Source organism: Rhinopithecus roxellana, chromosome 5 (genome assembly GCF_007565055.1).
Source record: "Rhinopithecus roxellana isolate Shanxi Qingling chromosome 5, ASM756505v1, whole genome shotgun sequence".
Lineage (NCBI taxonomy): Eukaryota > Metazoa > Chordata > Mammalia > Primates > Cercopithecidae > Rhinopithecus > Rhinopithecus roxellana.
In genome coordinates this window covers 113945431-113970699 of record NC_044553.1, presented here as the reverse complement: position 1 = coordinate 113970699, position 25269 = coordinate 113945431, and the positions used below count along the sequence as shown (strand labels likewise).

At 37.3% G+C, this 25269-nt stretch overlaps 1 protein-coding gene across 4 annotated transcripts in view; it reads right to left on the bottom strand.

Annotated features, from left to right (window-relative positions):
* The window catches only part of ZFAND6 (zinc finger AN1-type containing 6), an 82430-nt gene that overhangs the window by 2331 nt on the left and 54830 nt on the right, over positions 1 to 25269 (bottom strand). For all 4 annotated transcript variants that reach the window (XM_030930034.1, XM_030930033.1, XM_010383300.2 and 1 more), the window contains 4 exons: positions 15273 to 15443; positions 13972 to 14080; positions 13012 to 13112; positions 4873 to 4986 (listed from right to left, as the gene is read on the bottom strand). In XM_030930034.1, coding sequence (XP_030785894.1) covers positions 4873 to 4986; positions 13012 to 13112; positions 13972 to 14080; positions 15273 to 15426 — 478 coding nt within the window. In that variant the 5' untranslated portion in view covers positions 15427 to 15443. The remainder of the gene's footprint in view (positions 1 to 4872; positions 4987 to 13011; positions 13113 to 13971; positions 14081 to 15272; positions 15444 to 25269) is intronic.

The following is a 25269-nucleotide window of genomic DNA, read 5'->3' as shown; positions in this document are numbered from 1 at the left end:
CTATACACACACACACACACACACACTTTTTTTTTTTGACACAGGGTCTCACTCTATCACTCAGGCTAGTATGAAGTGGTGCAATCATAGCTCACTGCAGCCTCGACCTCCTGGGCTCAAGCAATCCTCCCACCTCAGCCTTCTGAGTAGCTGGGACTACAGGTACATGCCATCATGCTCAGCTAATTTTTAAAATTTTTTTGTAGAGACTGAGTCTCACTATGTAGTCCAGGCTGGTCTTGAACTCCTGGCCTCAGGTGATCCTCCCGCCTTGGCCTCCCAGTGCTGGGAATACAGGTGTGAGTCACTGCACTGGGCCATATTTGTATTCTTTAAATATACATGTGCTAAGGTATGGGTAAATCTGAAACATCTTTTTAAATTTTCTCTTTTAAAGATGAGGTCTCATTATGTTGCCCAGGCTGGGCTCGAATTCCTGGCCTCAAGCAATCCTCTCACCTTGGCCTCCCAAAGTGCTAGGATTACAGGAGTGGGCCACTATGCCTGATCTTGAAGTATCTTTGATATTAAACTCTAACTTCCTTTCTTTTTCATCTCCAACCCATTCCTTAACCAGAAATAATCTTCCTAAAGCAAAGCTCCGCTGAAAATCTTACCTACTGTTTTCTGTAAGTTCAATTTTTATGCAATGTATTCAGCACAATGCCTGGCACATAGTCAATAATACATTTTAACCATCTATAGCTGCAACTACTTTCCAACTAACTACAGTACAGTTGATCCTTGAAGGATGCCAGGTTTAGGCATGCAGACCCCTCTACAAGTCAAAAATCCATGTATAATTTTATGTTTCCCCAAAACTTGAGCTATTAATAGCCTATTAACCAGAAGCTTTACTGGTAACATAAATAGTCGACTAACATATATTTTGTGTTATATGTTTGTATTTTATATTATTAATATATAATGTATTCTAATAACAGTAAGCTAGAGAAAAGGAAATGTTATTAAGAAAATCACGAGGAGAAAATATATTTACTATTCATTAAGTGAAAGTCGATCATCATAAAAGACTTCATCCTTGTCTTCACATTGAACAGGTAGAAGAGGGGTTGGTCTTGCTGTCTCAGGGTTAGCAGAAGTGGAGAAGGTAAAAGGGGAGGCTGGAGATGCAGACATACTTGGTGTAACTTTATGGAAATACAATGTAATTTCTGACTTTCCTGCTTTTTTGTTTCTCTAAAAATGTTTCTACATGGTACCGACATCCTTTTTCCACCATTTGCTTTAGTTTTAGTTCTGGTATCACCGAAGAGCCCATGTTGCAAAAGAAGTGAAAAGCAGTCTTGAATAATCAGACCCCTTCTGTCAGACTGTCTAGCGTCAATTTGTTTTCTGGCACTGCTTTTCCTATGTCTTCTTCCTCACTGTCTGGCAGTGGTTTGGAAGCAGGCATCTCCATCAAGTCATCTTCTGTTAATTCTTCTGGTTTGGTGTCTATTAGCTCCTGAATGTCTCCAAGATCCCTATCTTGAAATCCTTAACCCCCAACCTTTCTTGCCATATCCACAATCTCTACCATGATTTCCATACTGTGAAGTCACGCACAACATCTGGACACAGTTTTCTCCTGCAAGAATTTGTTTCAGGCTTGATAGCTTTCACATCTTTTTCTAAACAATAATGGTATCTTCAATGGTATGATGTTCCCTCTATTGGGGTTCTCTTCCATAGCACTGACAATCTTTTCCATAGAGTACCATGTGTAATGAGCCTGAAAGGTCTTTATGACCCCTGACGTAGTGACCGAATTAGAGATGCTTCTCTGGGGGCAAGCATATCACTTCGACACCTTCCGTGCTGAACTCATGAGGTTCTGGGTGGCCAGGGGCAACTGTCCAATATCAAAACAACTTTAGGCCAGGAGCTGTGGCTCATGCCTGTAATCCCAGCATTTTGGGAGGCTGAGGTGGACGGATCACCTGAGATCAGGAGTTTGGGACCAGCTTGGCCAACGGGGTGAAACCCTATCTCTACTAAAGATACAAAGAAATTAGTTGGGCATGGTGGAGTACGCCTGTAATCCCAACTACCAGGGAGGCTGAAGCAGGAGAATCGCTTGAACCCAGGAGGAGGAGGTTGCAGTGAGCGGAGATTGTGCCACTGCACTCCAGCCTGGGTGACAAGAGTGAAACTCCATCTCAAAAACAAACAAAAAAAAACAAAACAAAGCCCAACAACTTCGAAAGGCAGTCCCTTACTGGCAAGGTACTTTCTGATTTCAGGGACAAAACATTAATGTAACCAATTACGAGAAAGGGTTCATATTGTTTAGGTGTTCTTGTTGTATAACCAAAAGACTGGCCCCGCTGGTGTTTATCTTTTTCCCTTCAAGACTCGGGTTAGCAGCTTTACAGGTAAGGGCAGTCCTGATCATAAACCCAATTGCATTTGCGCAAAACAGTAAAGTTAGACTATCTCTTCCTGCCTTAAGTACTAGTATTCACTTTTCTTCCTTATTTATAAATGTCTTTGTGACCTTTTTCTTTCAGAATAGGGCACTTTTGTCTGCATTAAAAACTTGTTCAGGCAGATACTCTTTCTCCAACAACTTTATATAGTTTGGAAACTTTCTTAAAGTAGTTTGGGAACCCGCTGCCTCTTTTTTGGCAGAAGCTGTTTCTCCTGTTATCTTGACTTTTTTTAAGCCAAACCTTGTTCTAAAATTACCAAACCAGCCAGGTAGGGCAGTTCCAATCTATAATCCCAGCACTTTGGGAGGCTGAGGTAGGCAGATCACCTGAGGTCAGGAGTTTTTGAGACCAGCCTGGCCAATGTCGTGAAACCCTGTCTCTACTAAAGAAATACAAAAATTAGCCAGGCATGGTGGCGCACAACCTGTAATCACAACTACTTGGGAGGGTGGGGCAGGAGAATTGCTTGAACCCAGGAGTTGCAGTGAGCCAAGAGAGTGCCACTGCACTCCAGTCTGGATGACAGAGCAAGACTCCATTTCAAAAAAAAAAAAAAAATCAAACTATCCTTTGCTGGCATTGAAATCTCCAATTTTAGAATCTAAAAGTTGTCACGTAATGACTTCACTTTTTCTTCAATCATAGTATGCCTTTCTTTATAGCAATCCTGCACCCACATAAAAGCTGCATTGTCAATACAAAATAAAAAGGTATTGCACAAAAAAGTACAAGGTTTTTGTGCCTGCTGGCATAGCTGCAGAGACGGCTTCACAAATTTCCTTTTTTTTTTAAACAATAATCCTTACAATGAATTCATTTATACTGAAATGGCAGACATCATTCATTTTGACTTGAAATGGCACAATAGCAGCTGCAGACATTAATCTATGGTAATACCAAGCAATTCAACTTTTTCTTGTAATGTCAGACTTTTCTCTTCTTCTTGGGAGCACTTCCAGTATCACTAGTGGCACTTTGTACGAGTCTTATGGTATTATTCAAAGTTTACAGTATGGTATTAAACACGATGAAAAATACATGAGAACCATAAGAGATTACCTTTTACTGTGGTAGGCAATTTACTACAGAGACAAACTGCTGAAACAGAGGTGATCAGTGACTGATTAAAATGCATAGCATTTTAAGTGGATACTTGCAGCACCTGAACTCACTGCAATAGCAATAGGAGGTGGCTATGAAATTATTAGAGAAGTACAGTATATACTACAGTAACTTTTTGCCACTATCGCTTAATACTGCTTTACATTTGTTTACATTTTTCGACTGAATGGCTTCATGTATGATCTGCATTTGTATAAGCAAGTTTTGATAAAATTTTAATTTTTTTTACCAGATTTGTGCATATTTTGTGGTAGCAAATGATAAAATACACAAGTATCTACACATGTTTTACACATTCAAGACTTGTCTAACTTTTCTTAATAAAAACATATATTTCTAGGCTATACAGTTCATCTGTGAGTTTTTTCCAATTTGCGCAAATCTCCCAAAAAATTTTCCAATATATTAGAAAAAACTATAAGTGAACCCCTACAACAGTCCCATGTTGTTCAAGGGTCAACTGTATATGTTTTTAGTCTTATTTCTTTATTCCTGTTGGATTGCAGTACACAACACTCTTGTTCACATATTATGTGCTATTCAGCAACATTCCCCTATTTATGGTTCCTGCACATGCCCTACTCATTTTCTTCAAGTTATTCTTTCTGCCTGAAATGCCCCTATTTCCATCAATTATAGGTCCTACTCACTGTTCAAGACACGCTGAAACATTCTGCCTTCATGATCCTTTCCTTGCTGGGCCTCTAAGAACCACCATTTTTAATTGTAAATTAGTTACTCTCATCCCTGAATTCCCAGAGCAATCTGACTGCACTTCATGTACTTTCTTTGCTAAATGCTTTTGAACATTTTTTTCTCCCTCCCACCACCATCTGCATCTGATAGCTATGTTACAGTAGCCAACATATATTGATTACTTACTGTGTGGCAGCACTGGGCTGGGCTAACTGCTTACATGTCTTAACTCACTGAACCCACACAACAATGTATGGTTAGCCCTATTTTATATACAGAAAGTACTTCCAGTTTACTAAGTACTTCAAAATATTCTCTCCTTGAAAGCAGGAGCCACATCTTTGACCTTTCACAGAATCTGGCACACTAACCTTACTTGTCTAATATTTCTAAATTCAACTGAAATAAACTTTTTTTTTTCTTTAAAAAAGCTATTCATTTCACTTTTAGGTGTATAATCAAAGCTATTTTTATTTCCTTAAGAAAATTCAGAAGCTGAAGTATATCCAGTATTAGCTCTCAAGGGAACAGGAACAATCTTAATTGAAGTCAATAATAGTAAGCTATGCATTACTATAAAACAGTATCTTAATTTTAAACATCTGATTTAGGTCCTTACCAGTAAGTCCCACTTTCTTCCTGCACATGAAACAGCGATTCTTTTTTTGTTTTGGTTTTTCAAGAGACTTGCTTTGCTCTTCAGATGGCTGCTGTGCCGTGTCTGATACTGAAGCTGACAAAAATAGGAAGGTGGCAAAATTTAATTATTCTGTAAGATTTTGCTATTCCTTATCTCACCCCCCCAGTCTATCATTCAGAGGATACTGAGGAATTAACTAGCACAGGAAACTAGTCATTTAATTACAAAGTTGTTTACAAAAATATGACCCCTTTTTGTTAAATTTATGTATAGAAAATGCATAAATAATGCATTTCTATCTAGAAAATAATCTAGAACATGTAATGATATATTAACAGTGGTTTTATAGACTTTCTTCTTTAGGTTTTAACTGTATTTTCTAATTTTTCTAGTAACTACATATTTAATCAATAAAAGGCACATAAACAAATACTACTTGAATATTCTAAGGGAGTGTGCAAGAAAATAGCCATATGCATACTTCTTAATATTGTTCGGGGTCAGAATGACATAGGTTTCTCAGAGAACAAGGAGGGAAAAGGTGAAACCAAGATTCTGTGGAATATTAAGTATGTTTAAAGTTCCCAGAATGTTTCACATAAAGCACTTTAAATGTTAGAAATAAGGCAAATTGAAGCAAAGAAGCTTTAAAATGTTGTAAGATAGTAAGTTGATGCATTTATGTATGGAAACCAAAGCCAGATTTACAAAGATTTGGGTTAAATTACTGCTCTGAAATCTTAACATGACTCCCTCCCGTTGCTAACCACTCTGGCCCTCATAAACGCTGCTGCCAGAGTCAGAATCATGTAATATGACCTTGCAGACATGTCATTTTGCTCTAAAATGGTGGAATTTGCCATGGATCAAATTCTTAATCTCTTCAGTTTCATCACCAGCTAGACTTTCCCCAGAAATCCACTCTCCATTAATCTACACTGGGAATACGCCATGTACCTTTGCTCACACTTCTTATAATCTATTCCAAAGGGTTTCCTTTTTTTCCCCATTTGATCTAGGTCCTCTTCTTTTTCAAGATCAAGGTCAAATACCCTTTCCTTATCTCAATTCTCTATAGCTTCTCACTCTGATTTTCCTTAACACCTTTCCAAACACCGGATACCTCACAAGTTCCCTCTTCCATCCATGCTTCACACATTGCACCCAATCATGTGCCTTAAGTGAAAATCTAATGGTGTTCCCTCTGATACTTAGAATTCTTCAATGGCTCCCAACTAACTCCCAGGATAAAGCCCAGAGGTCTTTCATGATTTTCTTCATCCTTCTTTCTCTAGCCTCATCTCTCACTATTCCTCAATGGTACTCCATGATTCAGCCATACGGAAGTACTTGCAGTTTCCCTGGACGTATCAAATTCTCTTGCCTCTGGGCTCTTGGGTAAGTTGTGATTTCCATACAAAATACTCTTTCTATGCCCCTTCTGTCCCTCTTTTTACCAGGCTAACTCTAACTTGTTTTTCTTGTTTAAACTTATATAATCAGCTCTTCCTCCACTGCCTCTCCCACAACTTTGGGGTGGGAAACCCTACTGTATAGCACTTTTCATATTAAAATTCCCTCGCTGGCTTAACCTGGTTTAACTTTGAATTCTTTGACAGGAGACATCTGTCCTATTTATCCCATTATCAGTGCCTATCCCAGTGTTTCCAACCACATAGCAGGCACTCAACAATAAGTATCTGTTGAACTGAATTACTTACCTATATGTGCCTCATTTCCCCAACTACACTGTAAGGCCGTTGAGAAGAAGGATGGTTACCTTATTCCCCATCTGAATCTCCAGTCCCATCACAGTGAACGACACATAATACATGCTCAGACATTTACTGTGACTCTAACCTGCTTATGTTAACATCATTATCTCATATTTTAACAAAAGATGACAAAAGGCAAATACCACAAACAAGTAAATGTGTGCTAATGACAAACTCTATAGCATGTTACTCCACTCAGACATGCTGAAACCAGACAGGAGACAGTTCTAGTAATACCCTGTGAACATATTATTTTTGAAACAGAATACAGACACATCAAACCTTTTATTTTCAATGAATAAACATTCCTAGAATGTAAGCTCCAAGAGGGCAGGGGCTGAGTATCTTGTTTACTGTTTATCCCCAGCTCCTACAACAGTATCAGATAAGCCTATCTGGCTATGCATATAAACTAAAAAACAGCTTAGTTTGCAATCAGAAATGAACCTATTGTATTTACTGGTTTTGAAATCTATAAGCCATAATATCTAACCTGTTCTCCAAAAACAGTCTGATATTCAAAAAGACCCATTTAATGGCAGTAACACTATCACAAGATTATAGTTTTAACAAAACTGGTTTAACTACTGAGACACAAATTTGAATGGGAACTGGAAATGGAGAAGTGAAAATACATCTATCTTCTACGCATACAAATGCTACTGCATATCTCAAAAGACATTTCACAGTTTTAACCCTAAAGCCCCAAAGGTGGCGAATGGTTTCTTTTTAACTGAGGCAAATGCACAGTCTTTATAGTGAAGGATCGGAAGGCTGTTTAAAAGCTTATATGCTACAGCTAAAATGTGGGACCAATAAATGTTGATTGATTATGTACCCATGAGGCTAAGGTAACCTCAGCTTACCTGAAACTAATAGCTGACAACCTGAATTTCAACAGTCACCAACCAAATGAATTCACGGACAAGATGATATAGTACTATTTTTAAAAGTCTATGATTCCCAGAAATTATCCAGTTTCCTCAGTTTTTATGTGAGTTTTAAGACCAAAGAATACCTTATCAAATTCCAAACAACCTTTCTAGCTTTAGTTTCAACATATAACTGCCTGAACTGACCACTTCAGCAACGGGTCTTTTCACTCTTTCTCAAATTTCATTTTTCCTACCTATATGCATTTGCACTCACAAGTTATCCTCCAGCAAAAGCTGTCTTGGGGTGGTGAGGAAATATAATTCACATACCATAAAATTCACCCTTTAAAAAGTATACAATTCAGTGGTTTTTATTATATTCACAAAGTTATAAAACCATCACCACTATCTACTTTCAGAACATTTAAGTCACATTAAAGGAAAACTCTACTCATTAGCAATTACTCCCCACTTCCCAGTTTCTGGCAACCACTAATCTTTCTGTATGACTAGCCTATTTTAGACATTCTATATAAATAAAGTCATACAACATGTAGCCTTTTGTACCTAGCTTCCTTTATTCAGCATATTTTCAAGGATCATTCATGCTGTGGCATGTATCAGAATATCCTTTCTCTTTGTGGCTGAATATTCTACTATATGGATATACCACATTTTTTAAATCCAATCATCTATTTACAGCCATCTGAGTAGTTTCTATTTATTACGGATAATGCTGCTATGAACATTTGTGTACAAGTTTTTGTGTGGACATACGTTTTCAATTCTCCCAGGAATCAAGAGCAAAATGCTGGGTCATATAACAATTCTTTTTAATTTTTTGTGGAGCTAGCAGATTGTTTTCCAGAATATCTGGCATCATTTGAAACCCCCACCAAGGCAGGAGGGCTCCAATTTTTCTACATCCTTGACAATACTTAGTCATTGATTAGAGCCACGTGAGTGGGTATGAAGTGGTGCCTTATGACTTCCATTTCCCTAATATTTGATGATGTTGAGCTTTTTTTTTTTTTTTTTTTTTTTTTGAGATGGAGTCTTGCTCTGTTGCACAGGCTGGAGTGCAGTGGCAGAATCTCAGATCACTGCAACCTCCACCTCCGAGGTTCAAGCAATTCTCCTCTGCCTCAGCCTCACAAGTATCTGGGACTATAGGCGCATGCCATCACGCCCAGCTAATTTTCGTATTTTTAGTAGAGATGGGGTTTTACCATGTTGGCCAGGATGGTCTCCAACTCCTGACTACAGGTGATCCGCCTGCCTCGGCCTCCCAAAGTGCTGGGATTACAGATGTGACCCACTGTGCCCGGCCCTGTTGAGCATCTTTCAATGTGTTTACTGCAAACTTGTATATATTTTCTGGAGCAATGTCTATTCAAATCCTTTGCTTATTTTTAAAATGGGTTTTCTATTGTTGAATTGTAATTATTTCTTTATGTATTCTTATCACATATATGATTTGCAAGTATTTTTCTCTCATTCTATAGGCTGGTTTTTCAATCTTATTTTTTGAGAGAGGGTCTCGTTCTGTCACCCAGGCTGAAGTGCAGTGGTGCGTTAACAGTTCACTGAGGCCTCAACATCCCAGGCTCAAGTGATCCTCCCACTTCAGCCTCCCTCCCCAGTAGCTGGGACTACAAGCGAGCACCACCACACTCGGCTATTTTTTGTACAGACGGGGTTTTGCCATGTTGCCCAGGCTGGTCTCAAACTCTTGAGCTCAAGTGATCTGCCCACCTTGGCCTCCCAACGTGCTGGGATTACAGGCATAAATCACTGCGCCTAGCTGTTTTTCCACTCTTTTAAGTGAAAATCTTTATTTTGATGTAGCTCAATTTATCTATCTTTTCTTTGGTTGCTGGTGGTTAAGGTGTCATATCTAAGAAACCACTGCCTAAACCAAGATCACAAAAATTTATACCTGTTTTAAGAGTTTTATAGTTCTCTTATATTTGTTTCAGGTCTTTGATGTATTTCGGGTGAATTTTTGCATATGGTATGAGGCAGGAGTCCAATTCATTCTTTTGAATGTGAATATGAGGTTGTTCCTGAATCATTTGTTTAAAAGATTATTCTTTTCCCATCAAATGATTTTGGCACCATTGTTGAAAGTCAATTGCCCATAAATATAATAAGAGCTTATTTCTGGACTCTCAATTCTATTCCACTTACCTTTATGACTATCCTCATGCTGGTACAACACAGTCTTGATTACTGTAGCTTGTATTCAATTTTGAAGCCAGTAATTGTGAGTCCTCCAACTTTGCTCTTTTTCAAGATAGCTTTGGCTATTCTCACTCATTCTTTAGAATCAGAAGAACTGCCTGATTTTTTAAACCTAGACAGCCTTCCTAAATCAGTCCAAAGAGACTGTTCCCCCTCTGATTTCTTGAACCAATGATTTGACAATTCAGCTTTGTATAAAGTCAGAAACCCCCAGAGTAGGAAAGAGCCTGAGAATTCTAGTTCATCCTGCCACTTAGCACAGAATTCCCCTCTATACGTTCCCTAACATCAACTCATTTTTCCTAGAATGCTTCAGTGATGTAGACCTTACCAGCTTAACATATGACATCATTCTAGTGTTGGAAAGCTTCAAAATTCTCTTACTCTAGGCCTCCTACAACTCCCAAATCACTTAGGCAATATAAAGAATACCTTCTGCAGCTTACAAAGCTCATCCAACCTCCATTATCTCAGTATCTTTTAATACCCGGTAAGAGGGACATACTTATCATTCTCTTTTAAGAGTAATGAAAGTAAGCCTCAGTGAAGTTAAGCAGGCATATCAAGATAGGAAAACAGAACTTATGAATCCAAATTCAGTATTTTTCTACTATGACTCAAGATCTGAGGGACTAAGAGGTTGACCAAATTTAAGCGTATTCTACAACTATTTTAGAGTGTACCAAAATGCTTCAATTATAGTTTTCTTTTTAACCTAAAAGTCATCTTTTTTTTAAAGTATTAACTTGTAAGTACCTTTAAAAACCTAAGTACCTTTAAAAAGTACCTAAGTACTTTTTAACCTAAAAATCATTCAAATCATGTACGAAAAATGGGGCCTATACAATTTCTCCTAATATGGCATCAGGACCACCTTTTGAAGTGATATACTCAGGGCTAAGTGGAGAAAACAGTATTGTTTTCCATACACCACAAATGTAAATAAAAACACTTTTATACACAAATGGTATAAAAACACTTCATATGTATTATGATAGTCTGCCAATCTATGACCTTTATTCTTTGTCAGACTTCTGTAAGTACTATTGTATTCTTAAGCTTTATACATTTTTTTCACCGCCAACATTTTAAAATTTGTTCTATCATAAGACATAAAGAACATCTTCATGATTAGCATCCTGTTTTCTTCCTTCCTATCTCTGTCAAAACTGCTCAAAACTGTCATGTAATCTTTGCTTCTTGAAATTATCCTTCGGCAACTATGACCCAAAACTAACCAGGATCTAGATGGTTTCTTCCTCAGCTCCTTTGCTGGCTCATCCTCCTGCTTACTCCCTTGTGTTTAAACTCTTCATTTTTCAACCTATGACAAGGGCTTCTAAATTTCAGGCATAATACCGACTACTACACACACTTAAATACCTACTACCTATACAATCTCCAAATGAGCTTTTTTCAACTTTGAAATTTGATCATTTAAAACTCACTATACCTAAAACTTTGTCTAACCAAATCACCTTGTTCAGCTTCCCTATCTAAAAAGCAACTAACTACACCGCTGCCACTATGATAAAACTGAAAGCTTTGACAATACCCTTGTCTCATTTCCTATGTCTGGTAAATAACTAAATCTTGAGATTTCTTATTCATTTATTTACTGAGAGTCTTACTCTGTCGCCCAGGCTGGAGGGTGGTGGCATGATCCTGGATCACTGTAACCTCTGCCTCCCAGTTCAAGCAATTCTCATGCCTCAGCCTCCCGAAAAGCTGGGACTACAGCTGTGTGCCACCACGCCCAGCTAATTTTTTGTATTTTTTGTAGAGATGGGGTTTTCCCTTATTGCCCAAGCTGAGCTTGAACTCCTGAGCTCAGGCAATCCGCCCACCTCAGCCTCCCAAAGTGCTAGGATTATAGGCATGAGCTACCATGACCAGTCTTTTCCTTATTTCTTTAAAAATATTCCTCATTTCTGCCCTTCCTTAAATGTTTTGATGTAACTAAGAAATAAAAATTACTCACTTAAAACATTTATGAATTTATCACAATATGCTAGATGGAATAGAATATTTATGTTGACCACACAGTATATTCTTTCATTACAGCAAAATCTGCACAAACAAGCAAATTGGGTCAAGTATTTGCTGGGTATGGAAAAAAAAAAAAAAAGCAAGAGGAATTACCTAGCTTATTTAAATGTATTTAATTCTTGAGACCGGGGGTGGGGGACGTGCTCTGGCGCCCACCCAGGCTGGAGTGCAGTGACATGATCATGGCTTACCGCAGCCTGGAATTCCTGGGCTCAAGCAATCCTCCCACCTCAGCTTCCTGAGTAGTTGTGACTATAGGTATGTGCCACCTCACCTGGCTAATTTTTTGTTGTCCAGGCTAGTCTCAAACTCCCAGACTCAAGTAATCCTCCTGCCTCAGTCTCTCAAGTAGGTAGGACTATAGGCACAAGCCACTGTGCTTGGCCTAAATTAAAAATTTAGCAAACTTAAACTAGGATTGGCAGATGTATCTGTTACCATCACGTGAACACCACGTGCAATGAAGTTTCACTGGTAAATCATCCCACAGGTAGAATGACACACTGCTCTTCATTAGGCTTATCTTTCCAGACATCTTTCCTTATTACCACGTTACTTCCACACACTGCTAGAATACAAACTAAGCAGAGATTTAATAGCCTTCTAAATGGCCTACTCCGCATTCTCTCTCCCTACTACAAAAGCCTTCCTACAAATTTTCAAGTCTTCCTAGATCATTTTGAGCTACATAATGGGGATATGAAGAGCATGGGCAAGAACACGATAGATACCATGCTGTGAATACAAGCAACTGAATGTGACTACCGCATACATGGGGAAGAAGGGGCAGAACTGCCAGGCAAGATGGACACAGTCTCTCAGATAATGAGTTAAAACACAAAAGAAAGATATTCCCCTCAAACCAGCAGCCCCAGTTTTCTTAGAGAGTAGTATTTAGACTGAACCGGCCAAAATAGTAAAGGAGAACAGTTCATTTAATGATATTTTCACAATGAATTTTGAATTTGCAACGTTTATGCTGATGATAAAATTACATGTAAGTGTGAAATGGCTCCCCAACATGTTAATTAAATACTTAAAAATATAAAGATTGTGTTCATAGGGAAAACAGAAAACTATGTATTTTAAGCTGGCAGTTTTTTTATACATGCACCTAGGATAGCGTCTGGCCTATAACACTCAAATAACAAAATACATGCTAGCTCAATACAAACCCTGCAGATCTTCTGTTTCAGGTACTGCTTTGTCCACAGATGTACTGTCCAATTGAGAAGATGCTACAGATTCTGATAAAAGTGACTGATTTGATACAGAGCTAGAAAAGCAAAACATTTCATTTTAAAAGGTGATCTCTACACATGAATATTAACTAATGTGACACAGTAAAAGTTCAACGTATCTAAGTAGATGATTAAGATGAGAACACAGAGGTACTTTTTTTTAACAACATAATCATAGAGCTTTAAAACTAGAGACCAATTTGAATCAGAATTTTACTGCCTTTGTGTATTTCAAGTACCACATTAATCCACTAAATGAAAACTAGCATGACAAAGACATGCTTAAAGAACCCTAAGACAAAGCTGTAAATGATATTCCGGCCTAGTAAAACTGAACATCTCCTATCATGAATTGGAAAAAAGAAACCCTAGTGTAGGAACTTAATACAGTGGTTCCTAACAGCAGAATAAAAATGAAACCAGTATTGCTGTATGCAGGCTTCTAAATGATGTGACTTCAGAGTTAAAAATATATATATATACAGTACAATATAAACAAATATGAGTACTACACCATGATATTAAACAAAGATAATGTGTGACAAGACTGTATTTTTTTTAATACAAGGTAGTAATACTTGCAGAATAAGACTAACATTTCACTTAACATGCTTCCAAAGGACTTCAGGAGTAGGTCAGGATATATTATGAGAAAGAAGACACAAAAAGATGCCTGAAAAAGAAATCTAAGACTTAAACGATAACCCACGATTCCCCCAAGGTAAAAGCAAGAAATCGCTTTTTCTAACTAGTTATAATCAGACAGATAAAATTTTAGGCCAGTTAATCTACAAGTAGCTTTATGCAGTTTTCCTCATTAGAATTCATCAAACACAGAATATACTCTTTAGTTTTTATTGGCATTCCCACTATAATTCAGACACTACATCCTACCTTGGCTGCATAGATGAAGATGTAGAGTCTAACGTTGACTGGGCTTCTGGGACACTGCCATCTGTGCATTGAACTGGTAAAGATTCAGACAGACTACTGACAGAGGTTGCTGTAACAGTACCACATTTCCTATTAGTGATTCTATATGCTAAGTAGTCTAAGACCTTATCTAAAAAAATCAAAATCCATTTTCCACAGAACACAGTATAGAGATTTTTAATATGTAGTATGTTGGTTCATTATTTTTACTTAAAATTTTTTCAATGGTTTGCCAGTGAAAAATATGTTAATTTTAAACCAAGAAGGAAACCATATACAAGTTGTATACATTAATAAACTCCTATTTCTTAGTACTGAATAGCATCCAAGCCCAAATTCTTTAACTCAAAAACATCTTCCAAGTACTACAGTACAAATGAGATATTTAAATAAGATGACACAGCAGTGAAGAATATAGGTTCAGAATTAAAATCTATGCTCAGTACATTAGGTTACACATGTAGATGATTTAATTTTGAAACAGTTTATACTCATTTGATCTTAGCCTTAAGAAAATTTGGAGTTTTAGTTAAACGGTTGTAGGTTTTGGCTTGAACAGAAACAGACAAGATCTCATATACAATATTAAATGAACTAATAGCCTACACTTTCATTAACCACAAAAATCTATATATGCAGGCATTAACCTACATGAAAACTATCCTAAATGAATAAACACTTCCTATTTTGCAAAGCTTACACTCAGAATTCTCATGATCCTTCTTACACAACTACTGAAACAAAAGACCAAGAATATCCTTTGACACAAAAACGCATAAAAAACCCTAATGAACTGGGGTTGAATATCCCTTACTATGAGTTAATCCACAATACTACACCTTCCTAATGGAGTAAAGCTTCCTCTAAAGTCCACTGAGCTGTGGTTATCAATAATCCACTCTTTCAACAACTACTTGAGCTGTAAAAGTCACACCAGATAAAAGAACCCAGGTTCTTTTATCACTCTCTTACCTTACTTTCCAAGACACTTGAGGTGTCCCCTCTATTTTCATAATGTAATAGAATTCCGCAGCCACAGCAAGTAAGATTATGGTATGAATTTACAGTATTTTCAATGAGTGATGATACTCATTCCTAACTCCTCACTACTGATTATAATCAGAATGTGTAATGAGAAATTTTACTGATATGAATATGGTAATATAAATACAATGTGAGAGCAGAAAAAGGTATTGGGTATACTGAACTATCCACTTGTATTTCATTTACGAATACAGATGGGTTTTACTAGAATTACTTACCAGGTGGGCTTATTCTACCATTACTACTATTCTGTCTTTGAAGATGTTCTTTATAGCATACTGAACACATGCCATTTGTACGAGGGTTTCCATAAAATCCGCAGCCAGTGGAACAAAGCATAGGCACTTGGCTGTGATTAGTTTCTTGAGCCATGTTCCTCCGTTGCACACCTGAAATTTACATAAAATTAGCAAGGAACACAGACACAAAACTTCCAGTCACATATTATCCAAATCTGCTTTATAAGATAAAGAAAAAAAACCCACATATACCAAACTACTCTATATAACTGAACCAAGACATAGGGCTAAAGGAGAGGAAAATATAAAAACCAAAAGGACACATACTGAACTTTTTATCTCCAACCCACTCTACATAAGCAAGTCTGTACAGGCTCAGAAAGTACAAAGAACTCCTAGAGAAAGAAATTTGTTTTGAAGACTCTACCCCCAGAAGGTTAAGGATAACTCATTAAGTCTAGCTCAGTTTGGACCCTCCTAGTAATAAGAGATATACATGGTAAGTTGTGATGTATGTTATACTATTTAATTTCTAAGCATTTAAACTTTTGCTGGAAGTTCATGTGCTAATGTGTGTTATTTATTCTGTTTTAAAAGCATTTCACATAGTATCATGTCTGGTGAAGATATGAACAACTGGGCTGAATGCTTGTAAAAAATGATAATAAATTGGTTCAATCTTTTTGGAAAGCAAGTTAGCAATTCACTTCAAGAACCCTATAAAAGACAAATATTGCTATCTGAACCAGTCATTCCCCTTTAAAGGTCTTCAACAAAATGACTAGAGTATAATCAGAAAAATAATAATAAAATATAAGGGATGTGCTTCACAGCGTATTTATAAATTTTATAAACTGATAATAACATTAGAATATATGCAGTTTTTTTTTTTAAAGCATGATATATATTAATGACAAAAGTTATGCTGTCATTAAAAATATTTTAGAATACTTTTTGATGGAGGGAAATATACTGGTAATAAATGAAAAGGCACAATATGAAATGTGTATACAATATTTTGCCAATTAGGAAAAAAGCAGCATCCATTAATCATCAAAAAGGACAGTAATGAACATATCCCAGGATGGTGAAGCTAGTGTTTTCCCTGATTTGTACCTTTACTTATAAAATTCTCTAAAATGAAGATATTCTTGCCTAATTGGTGGAAATTTTTATTTTTTTTAATATTTAAAACTAAAAAATATTAAAAACTAACAGGACAGAGGCATTAGTCAGACAGGCAAGTGAGGCTGGGACTGAGGGAATTGTTTGGGAACCACATGAAAGCAATAATCAATTACAGCAGATGGAAGAACCCCATGTGCCATTTCTCCCATAAAGCAATTGGTTCTTTGGCATGAATAACATGACAGACGGTACTAACAGGCTCTCTTTCTTATTAAAAAACAGCAATCTCCTAAGTGAAGGTTACTCTGAAATGGGTGTATATGTATTACAGATGAGTTTATTTTCAAAGATCATGAAGAATGAGACTAACCAAAGAAGGAAAATGTTTTGCCACTGAAATTTCCTTGAACTGGTAAATACCCAAGGAAAGCATTCATGGTTTATTGTTACCAACTAGATTTTTCTTCCCCTACATTATCTGAAGACCGCTGATGGGTAGTGAGGATTTATACATATTTCAGAATCAATAGCAATAATGCACTTGACTGAACTACAAAACAAGACAGCAGGCTTAGCATTTGCCTTAAAAAAAAAAAAAGTCCTAAAACTGTTGCGGATAGTTAAACCTTTAGCCTATGAATACAATTTGGGATTCTGGCAAGCATCTTTCTTATTCCGTGATGACGAGTCATTTCAGAATCCCATCTTTGCCACCTTTCTTTTTTATAAATGCTACTTTAGAACCCTCTTTCTTCTACAGCCCTGTAAAATATATATATACACATATATACACACACACACACGCATCAAATTAAAAAATAACAATGACAGTATAGAAATGCTAATGTCAAACATCTTTGGGTTTTTTCCCTTTTTTGCCTGTTTTGTGAAGAATACTGGTCTGCAGCTTTCTCTTTTATGTTTATCTGATTTTGGTATCAGAGTAATTGCTCAAGGTCATGTAGTTAATAAGTGATGGAGGCCAGGCGCGGTGGCTCACACTTGTAAGCCCAGCACTTTGGGAGGCCGAGGCAGGCGGATCACGAGGTCAGGAGATTGAGACTATCCTGGCTAACACGGTGAAACTCCGTCTCTGCTAAAATTACAAAAAAATTAGCCAGGTGTGGTGGCGTGTGCCTGTAGTCCCAGCTACTCGGGAGGCTGAGGCAGGAGAATCACTTGAAGCAGGGAGGCAGAGGTTGCAGTGAGCAGGGGTCACACCACTGCAACCCAGCCTGGGCAACAGAGCAAGACTCCGTCCCTAAATAAATAAATAAATAAGTGATGGAGCTGGGATTATACATCACATACATACACACACACACACACACACACACACACACACACACACACCTGGAATGAATCCCAGCTCCATCACTTATTAAGTCATCAATGATTCTCAAAGTATGGTTCACATACCCCTACAGAGGTCAAAATTGTTTTCATAATACTAGTGAGTTATTTGCCTTTTTCACCATATGGACATGAGCACAAATTTTGCTATAGCAATTGTGGGAAAAAAAAAAAAACAACACCTGAAGCCTTATCAAGGAGCCAAATCAAAGCAGTGGCACCCAACTGTACTAGCAGTCAATTCTTCATCACCATGCTCTCACAGTAAAAATTATTAATTTTACTAAATCTTGACCCCGAATACACATCTTATTAATATTTTATGTGACAAACTGGGAAGCATGCATGAAGCACTCCTGTTGTGTAAAACAGTATAAAGACTGAAGTAAAAGCACTGTGCAATTGTTTGAGTTGTGAGCTGACTGAATTGCCTTTTTCATGGAATATGTTTTTTATTTGAAAGAATGACTAATAAACTGGTTAAGACTTGAGTATTCAGCAGACATTTTTGAAAATGAACAAAGTGCACTCATCACTTCAAACATCTAATAGTATTTGTCATTAAAGACAACAGTCAAGTGAAAAAATCCTTGACAAGTATCTCCAATATTCTGAGAGTTCTGATAAGATTCCCGGTGATATTAATGAAATGTGATTAGTTGATATGGTATCAATATTTGAAATATCATCATAAGACAGTGAATCAAGTATTTTCTCAGCAACCAATGTTGGTTGCTTAGCAAGAAATAGTAAGAAATTACTCATCAACAGAAGATCCATTCAAAGTGAAAGGCCATGAATTTTAATGTAACAGGACAAAAAGTTTTATATCGGGGTGTCCAATCGTTTGGCTTCCCTGGGCCACAGTGGAAGTATTGTCTTAGGCCACACATAAAATACACTAATACTAATGAAATACTAAAATAGATAAATAAATAAATTAAATAAATAAATAAATAATGTTTTAAGAAAGTTTATGAGTTTGTGTTGGGGCCACAAATTCAACAAGCTTGTTTTGAATGGTTTCAATTTCACACTGCAGCTATCCTTTAAGAAACTATCAATCGTCAAGTTTTGGTGTAATATTAAAGAACCTCTATTATCTGAAAATGTTATTAAAATATTCTTTCCAAATACATGAGCCCAGATTTTCTTTGTAACACTGTTAACAGATTGAATGCCAAAGCAATTACTAGAATCTTGCTACTAAGGCAGACTTTTTTAAAAAATCTGCAAAAATGTGTTAATAACGCCACTCTTCTCATTAACAAGTGTGGGGGAGAGGAAAGTGGTTATTTTTCATAAAATATTTTAAAATAAACTAGTACTTAAAATATTTTCTCAGCTTTAATTTTTAATATGATTTATTTAACTAGATATAACTCTTATACACAAATCCCTTCAGGATATTGACACCAAAATTTTGAGAATTCACTGCTTATAAAACGTGTACTCTCAGTATAGACAGTTTGCCCCTCAAGGGAGAAAACACTGATTTTTGGAGAAAAGGGTCACAAAAACCCTTACTCTTGTATAAAACACAGATATACATAAAATACATAACAGATGTGCAATATCTCTCTGGAGTTAACATCTCTGGAGGTAGGGGCCACTTAGGAAAAAAAAAAAAAAAAAACCTAAAAAGGTTCCTTAGGGAAAAAAGAGAGAAAAAAGACTGAGGAACTCAGGTTTAAACCACCAACTATGCTACACCGCCTATTAACAATATTAAAGTACAAGAGAGGAAATAAAGGAACTTTCCCAATGATAATGATAAATACATGGCTAGCAACAAAACTGTAGAAGAGATAAATACCATATTTCCATAAAAACTCAAGTAAAAAGTCATAGATGAAAGTACAATATGACCACTAAGCTTTCCATTACAATTACTTCAAAACATTAAGATTAAAGTTTGAAAACATGTAACACTACCAATTTTCCCAAGTCAAACTGCCTGCACGGCATCAAATTAACAATGATACTTATAACTCAAGAGGCACAAAGGGATTCTCACAGTATTTTTTTTTTTTTAATTATACTTTAAGTTCTAGGGTACATGTGCATAACGTGCAGGTTTGTTACATATGTATACTTGTGCCATGTTAGTGTGCTGTACCCATCAACTCGTCAGCACCCCTCAATTCATCATTTATATCAGGTATAACTCCCAATGCAATCCTTCCCCCCTCCCCCCTCCCTGATCTCATTGTTCAGTTCCCACCTATGAGTGAGAACATACGGTGTTTGGTTTTCTGTTCTTGTGATAGTTTGCTAAGAATGATGGTTTCCAGCTGCATCCATGTCCCTACAAAGGACGCAAACTCATCCTTTTTTATGGCTGCATAATATTCCATGGTGTATATGTGCCACATTTTCTTAATCCAGTCTGTCACTGATGGACATCTGGGTTGATTCCCAGTCTTTGCTATTGTGAATAGTGCCGCAATAAACATACGTGTGCATGTGTCTTTATAGCAGCATGATTTATAATCCTTTGGGTATATACCCAGTAGTGGGATGGCTGGGTCATATGGTACATCTAGTTCTAGATCCTTGAGGAATCGCCATACTGTTTTCCATAATGGTTGAACTAGTTTACAATCCCACCAACAGTGTAAAAGTGTTCCTATTTCTCCACATCCTCTCCAGCACCCGTTGTTGCCTGACTTTTTAATGATTGCCATTCTAACTGGTGTGAGATGGTATCTCATTGTGGTTTTGATTTGCATTTCTCTGATGGCCAGTGATGATGAGCATTTTTTCATGTGTCTGTTGGCTGTATGAATGTCTTCTTTTGAGAAATGTCTGTTCATATCCTTTGCCCACTTTTTGATGGGGTTGTTTGTTTTTTTCTTAGAATTCTTAAAAAAAAAAAAAAGAATCAACCTTATTCATTAATCGGTTAGGCCGTAAAATGTACCTTTACATGAAGAGTAAGAAAGACTGAAAAAGATGAAAAACCATAAAAGGGTAATTTACTTTATCTGAATGTGTAACGGCACAGATGGGGTAGCTATGAAGAAACTGGAAGTCCTGCCTCCCTCCCTCTGCTACTATACCTTTTTGGGGCAATCAGTCTGGCATTCAAATGGTCAGGGAGGAAAAGGGATAAGGGGAGAAAAGGCAGAACAATTCCTTAACTGCTGCATTGTGGAATTATAAAACCACAAATCCAGAGACAGGGAGTAAGATCACTCTACCAGATATTTTAAAAATGATTAGCATGGTATAAATAAACAAAAGCCTATGAATTGAATAGAATTCATAAAATGTGACTTTTGACTGTTCATAACATTCACAGTCAAACCTCCAACTTATTACTCCCTCTAACATTCCAGACAATACTTAACAGTTATTTGGAGTTTACTATGTGCTAGGAACTGTTTTTATTGTTTTATTTATATCTCGTTTAATCCTCTCAAGAACCCTATGATGTTGGTGCTGTTGAAATCCCTATTTAAAAAACAACAAAAAAAATGATACTCAAAAAGACTTAGTTACTTGCCCAAGTTCCCCTATCTGGTAAGCAGCTAAGTCGGTGTCTTTTGATCTAAAAAACAAAAACAAAAACAACAACAACAAAAAACAAAGAGAACTGTCAAAGTCCACCATATCCCTGAAAACCTATCATTTTCTGAGCATTCATTAATTCTTATTACTTTCATTTAAGTATACATTTTAAATTCCATTTATTCAATCTTAACATATTATGCAGCTTTAATTAGCTAAAATCATGCTCTTGAAAAAATTTGCTTTTCCTTTGTGTCTTTTTACCTAGGAAGTTCTTAGCAGGATTAAAAATTCAAAATTAAATGCTTTAAGACTGTAAAGAAAATTCATTACCAATTATTAAAATTCTGACAAAAAGAATAGTAACGATGGCAACATAAACTCAAGTATAACAGCATATACATGTCAATTAAAACTACTTTCCTGTGCTTCCTTCCCTAAAGGTAAGTCATCATGTTCCAATAATTTTTATTTTGAAATGTTTCATCCTCTTATTTTCCATCCCAACTGTGGTTCTCATTGCTTGTCATACCTGGGTTATTTTTAACAGTTTACTACCCCTCCTCCTAATACATTTATTGAAATTCTCCTAAAACATCCAGTTCTCATCATATTACTTCTGTTTTAGTTTGTGTAACTGTCCCAGAGAGGAGTACTCAACCTAGCATTCGTGCTTCACATAATTTAACCCGAGCAGCCTAATTTCCCTAGAAAATATGCTGTTTGTAAACAGAATGGGCTTGGAGTCAGGTTGCCCGCAGCTGGAATCCCAGCTTTGTCATTTTATTACCTGTAAAAGCTTGGACTTGTTGCTAAATTTCCCTGGTTTCAACTCCCTAAGAGGCACTTACATCATCTACCTAACCAGATTAAATAATGCATATGAAAAGCATCTAAATAGCATGTGGCACACAGCAAAGTCTCAGTAACTGTTCTTACTCTACTCTTCGTAAAAGCAGAGGGTCTTTTGCTTCCCTCTGTTTGAAACAAATCATGTTCACTCCTGGAAACGAGCTTCTAGCTCGTATTGCTCCTTTTTGAGTATATCCCGCCTACCTTTGTACTCTGCTTGTAATAATCCTCAGGAAATCAACTTAAATTCTATTTCTTCTGGGCCCATTTCTGACCATGACCACCTCAAGCCTCTTCTACTCTATTCCTAAGGAAGCTTCTTGTACCACTCTTTTGGGGCATTTAATTGTACCATTACTCAAATACTTCACTGGTATACAACTCTGTTACCAGCTAAACTCTTAAGTTTCTTCTTCAAACCCTCTTTATGGCTAACATGAATCCCACAAAATATTTTGTTGAGTAAACACACTCCATCATTGTCACAAGTATTCATGTCAGGCAAAAAAAACCGTTATTCTGTTGAAAAGGGGAGAAAACTGATGAAGAACGTTTCACAGTGCAATATTCATAATTCATATAATGAAACAGTTAATTCAGCAACAATGACCAACAGCCCAAGGCAGTTATAAAACGCATACTTTTTTTCACTTCATTCTTTTTCTCCCTCCTCCTGAAAAAAATAGGGAGAAAATATAATTTATAATGATGAATTAGTCCAAAGAAGTTATGAACTAGCAAACCTGAGTTAAGTCTGACCCATAGCCATATTTGATTGGCCAGTATCTATTACTTTTTTTTTTTTTTTTGGAGACAGAGTCTTGCTCTGTCGTCCGGGCTGGAGTGCAGTGGCCGGATCTCAGCTCACTGCAAGCTCCGCCTCCCAGGTTCCCGCCATTCTCCTGCCTCAGCCTCCCGAGTAGCTGGGACTACAGGCGCCCGCCACCTCGCCCGGCTAGTTTTTTATATTTTTAGTAGAGACGGGGTTTCACTGTGTTAGCCAGGATGGTCTCGATCTCCTGACCTCGTGATCCACCCGTCTCGGCCTCCCAAAGTGCTGGAATTACAGGCTTGAGCCACCGCGCCCGGCCTATCTATTACTTTTTTAAAAAATTAGTTGTTAGCATTCAAAAATTGGGGAATGTCACATAATTCCAGATTTCTTCTGTTGAAAAATAGGAAGATCTGACAATATTGGACTCATGTTCCTCAAATTAAAACCCATCCGCTAGGGCCCTATTAGGCAGAGCCTGTACTCTCCAATTCAAGACCACTTTTAATTTTAGTTATCTGACTGATCCTGTAAGTAATCTCTGGCCTTTTCAATTTGGGACCTTCACTAATAATTTCAAGAAAAGAAAAAAAATACACATAACATGTCTAGTTAAATAAAAATGCACATTAAACTTTGAACTAGTACCACACCGCAACACAAAGTAAGACGAGCTCCTGCCACATTCTGCCTTTTTTTAGATCACTGGAAAACTAACCACTCAGAATGGGTGAATTCTCTTTGCAATTGTATCAAATGGATCCCAGAAGAGAGCAAAATAGGATTTATGGTACACTCTAATTTTTTTTTTATTAACTGATCAAAAGAGGAATTACCTAACTTGGCATAGGTGCTTGAGATTAGCGTTTCCTGGCTGCATACAGTAACTCCCAGTTCTAAGCCTTTGGATCTCCAATTATCATATGGATAATAAACAGATATGAGGGATGGTAAGGGGCAGCAGTAACCTTTTTGCAGAGATGATTAAAAAAAAAAAAAATCCCGCCAGTCGCAGTGGCTCACGTCTGTAATCCCAGCACTTTGGGTGGCCGAGGTGGGCAGATCACGAGGTCAGGAGTTCGAGACCAGCCTGACCAACACGGTGAAACCTCATCTCTACTAAAAATATAAAAATCAGCCGGGCATGGTGACGAGTGCCTGTAATCCCAGCTACTCAGGAGACTGAGGCAGGAGAATCGCTTGAACCCAGGAGGCGGAGGTTGCAGTGAGCCAAGATCACGCCATTATAATCCAGCCTGGGCAACAGAGCGAGACTCCATCTCAAAAAAATCCAGCAAAGCTCATAAAGCCAACAGATCAGAAAGTATGACTTGATACAAAACACTTGGGATGATTGCTATTCACTCTGATAAAAGTATAGGGATTTTGGACTACTGTACTGACTGTGCTTTGTAGTTTCTCTGCATAGCAGTTTTTTGGGTTTTTTTGAGACGGAGTTTCGCTCTTGCTGCCCAGGCCAGACTGCAGTGGTGCAATCTCGGCTCACTGCAACCTCTACCTCCCAAGTTCAAGCAATTCTCCTATCTCAGCCTCCCATGTAGTTGGGAATACAGGCATGCACCACCATGCCCAGCTAATTTTTTATTTTTTGTAAAGATAGGGTTTCACCATGTTGGCCAGGCTGGTCTCGAACCCCTGATCTCAGGTGATCCACCTCCCTCGGCCTCCCAAAGTGCTGGGATTACAGGTGTAAGTCACCATGCCTGGCCTATACAGCAGTTTTTTCCAGATTTCTTCTGTTGAAAAATAGGAAGATCTGACAATACTGGACTCATGTCCCCCAAATTAAAACCCATCAGCTAAGGCCCTATTAGGCAGAGCCTGTACTCTCCAATTCAAGACCACCTTCAATTTTAGCTACCTGACTGATCTTATAAGCAATCTTTGGCCTTTTCAATTTGGGAATCTTCACTATTAGTTTCAAGAGAAGAAAAAAAATACACATACCTAGTTAATTAAGAATGCACATTAAACTTTGAACTAGTACCGCAGTACAAAGTGGTAAGATGAGCCCCTCCCACTTATAAGAAAACTTTATAAAAAACTTATGAGAAAAATTTCCTTATAGCAATATATCACTATATACTTATCCTATATTGCTATATAGTTATACTGGTAAAATAAATCTCACCAAGAGGCCACTGTATTGTGTGCATCTGAAGATATATTCCAGAAAACTTCTGATGGGCATTCCTATCTTAGGTGGCTACCAGCAACTCCACCAACCTCAGATTGAAAATACAGTATTCCCAGGATGTGAAACCTGTCAATAAGGAAGACTGACTTTTCATACCCAAATGTATCGCAGGGTTGACTGCAAGACTTAAGAACCCACAA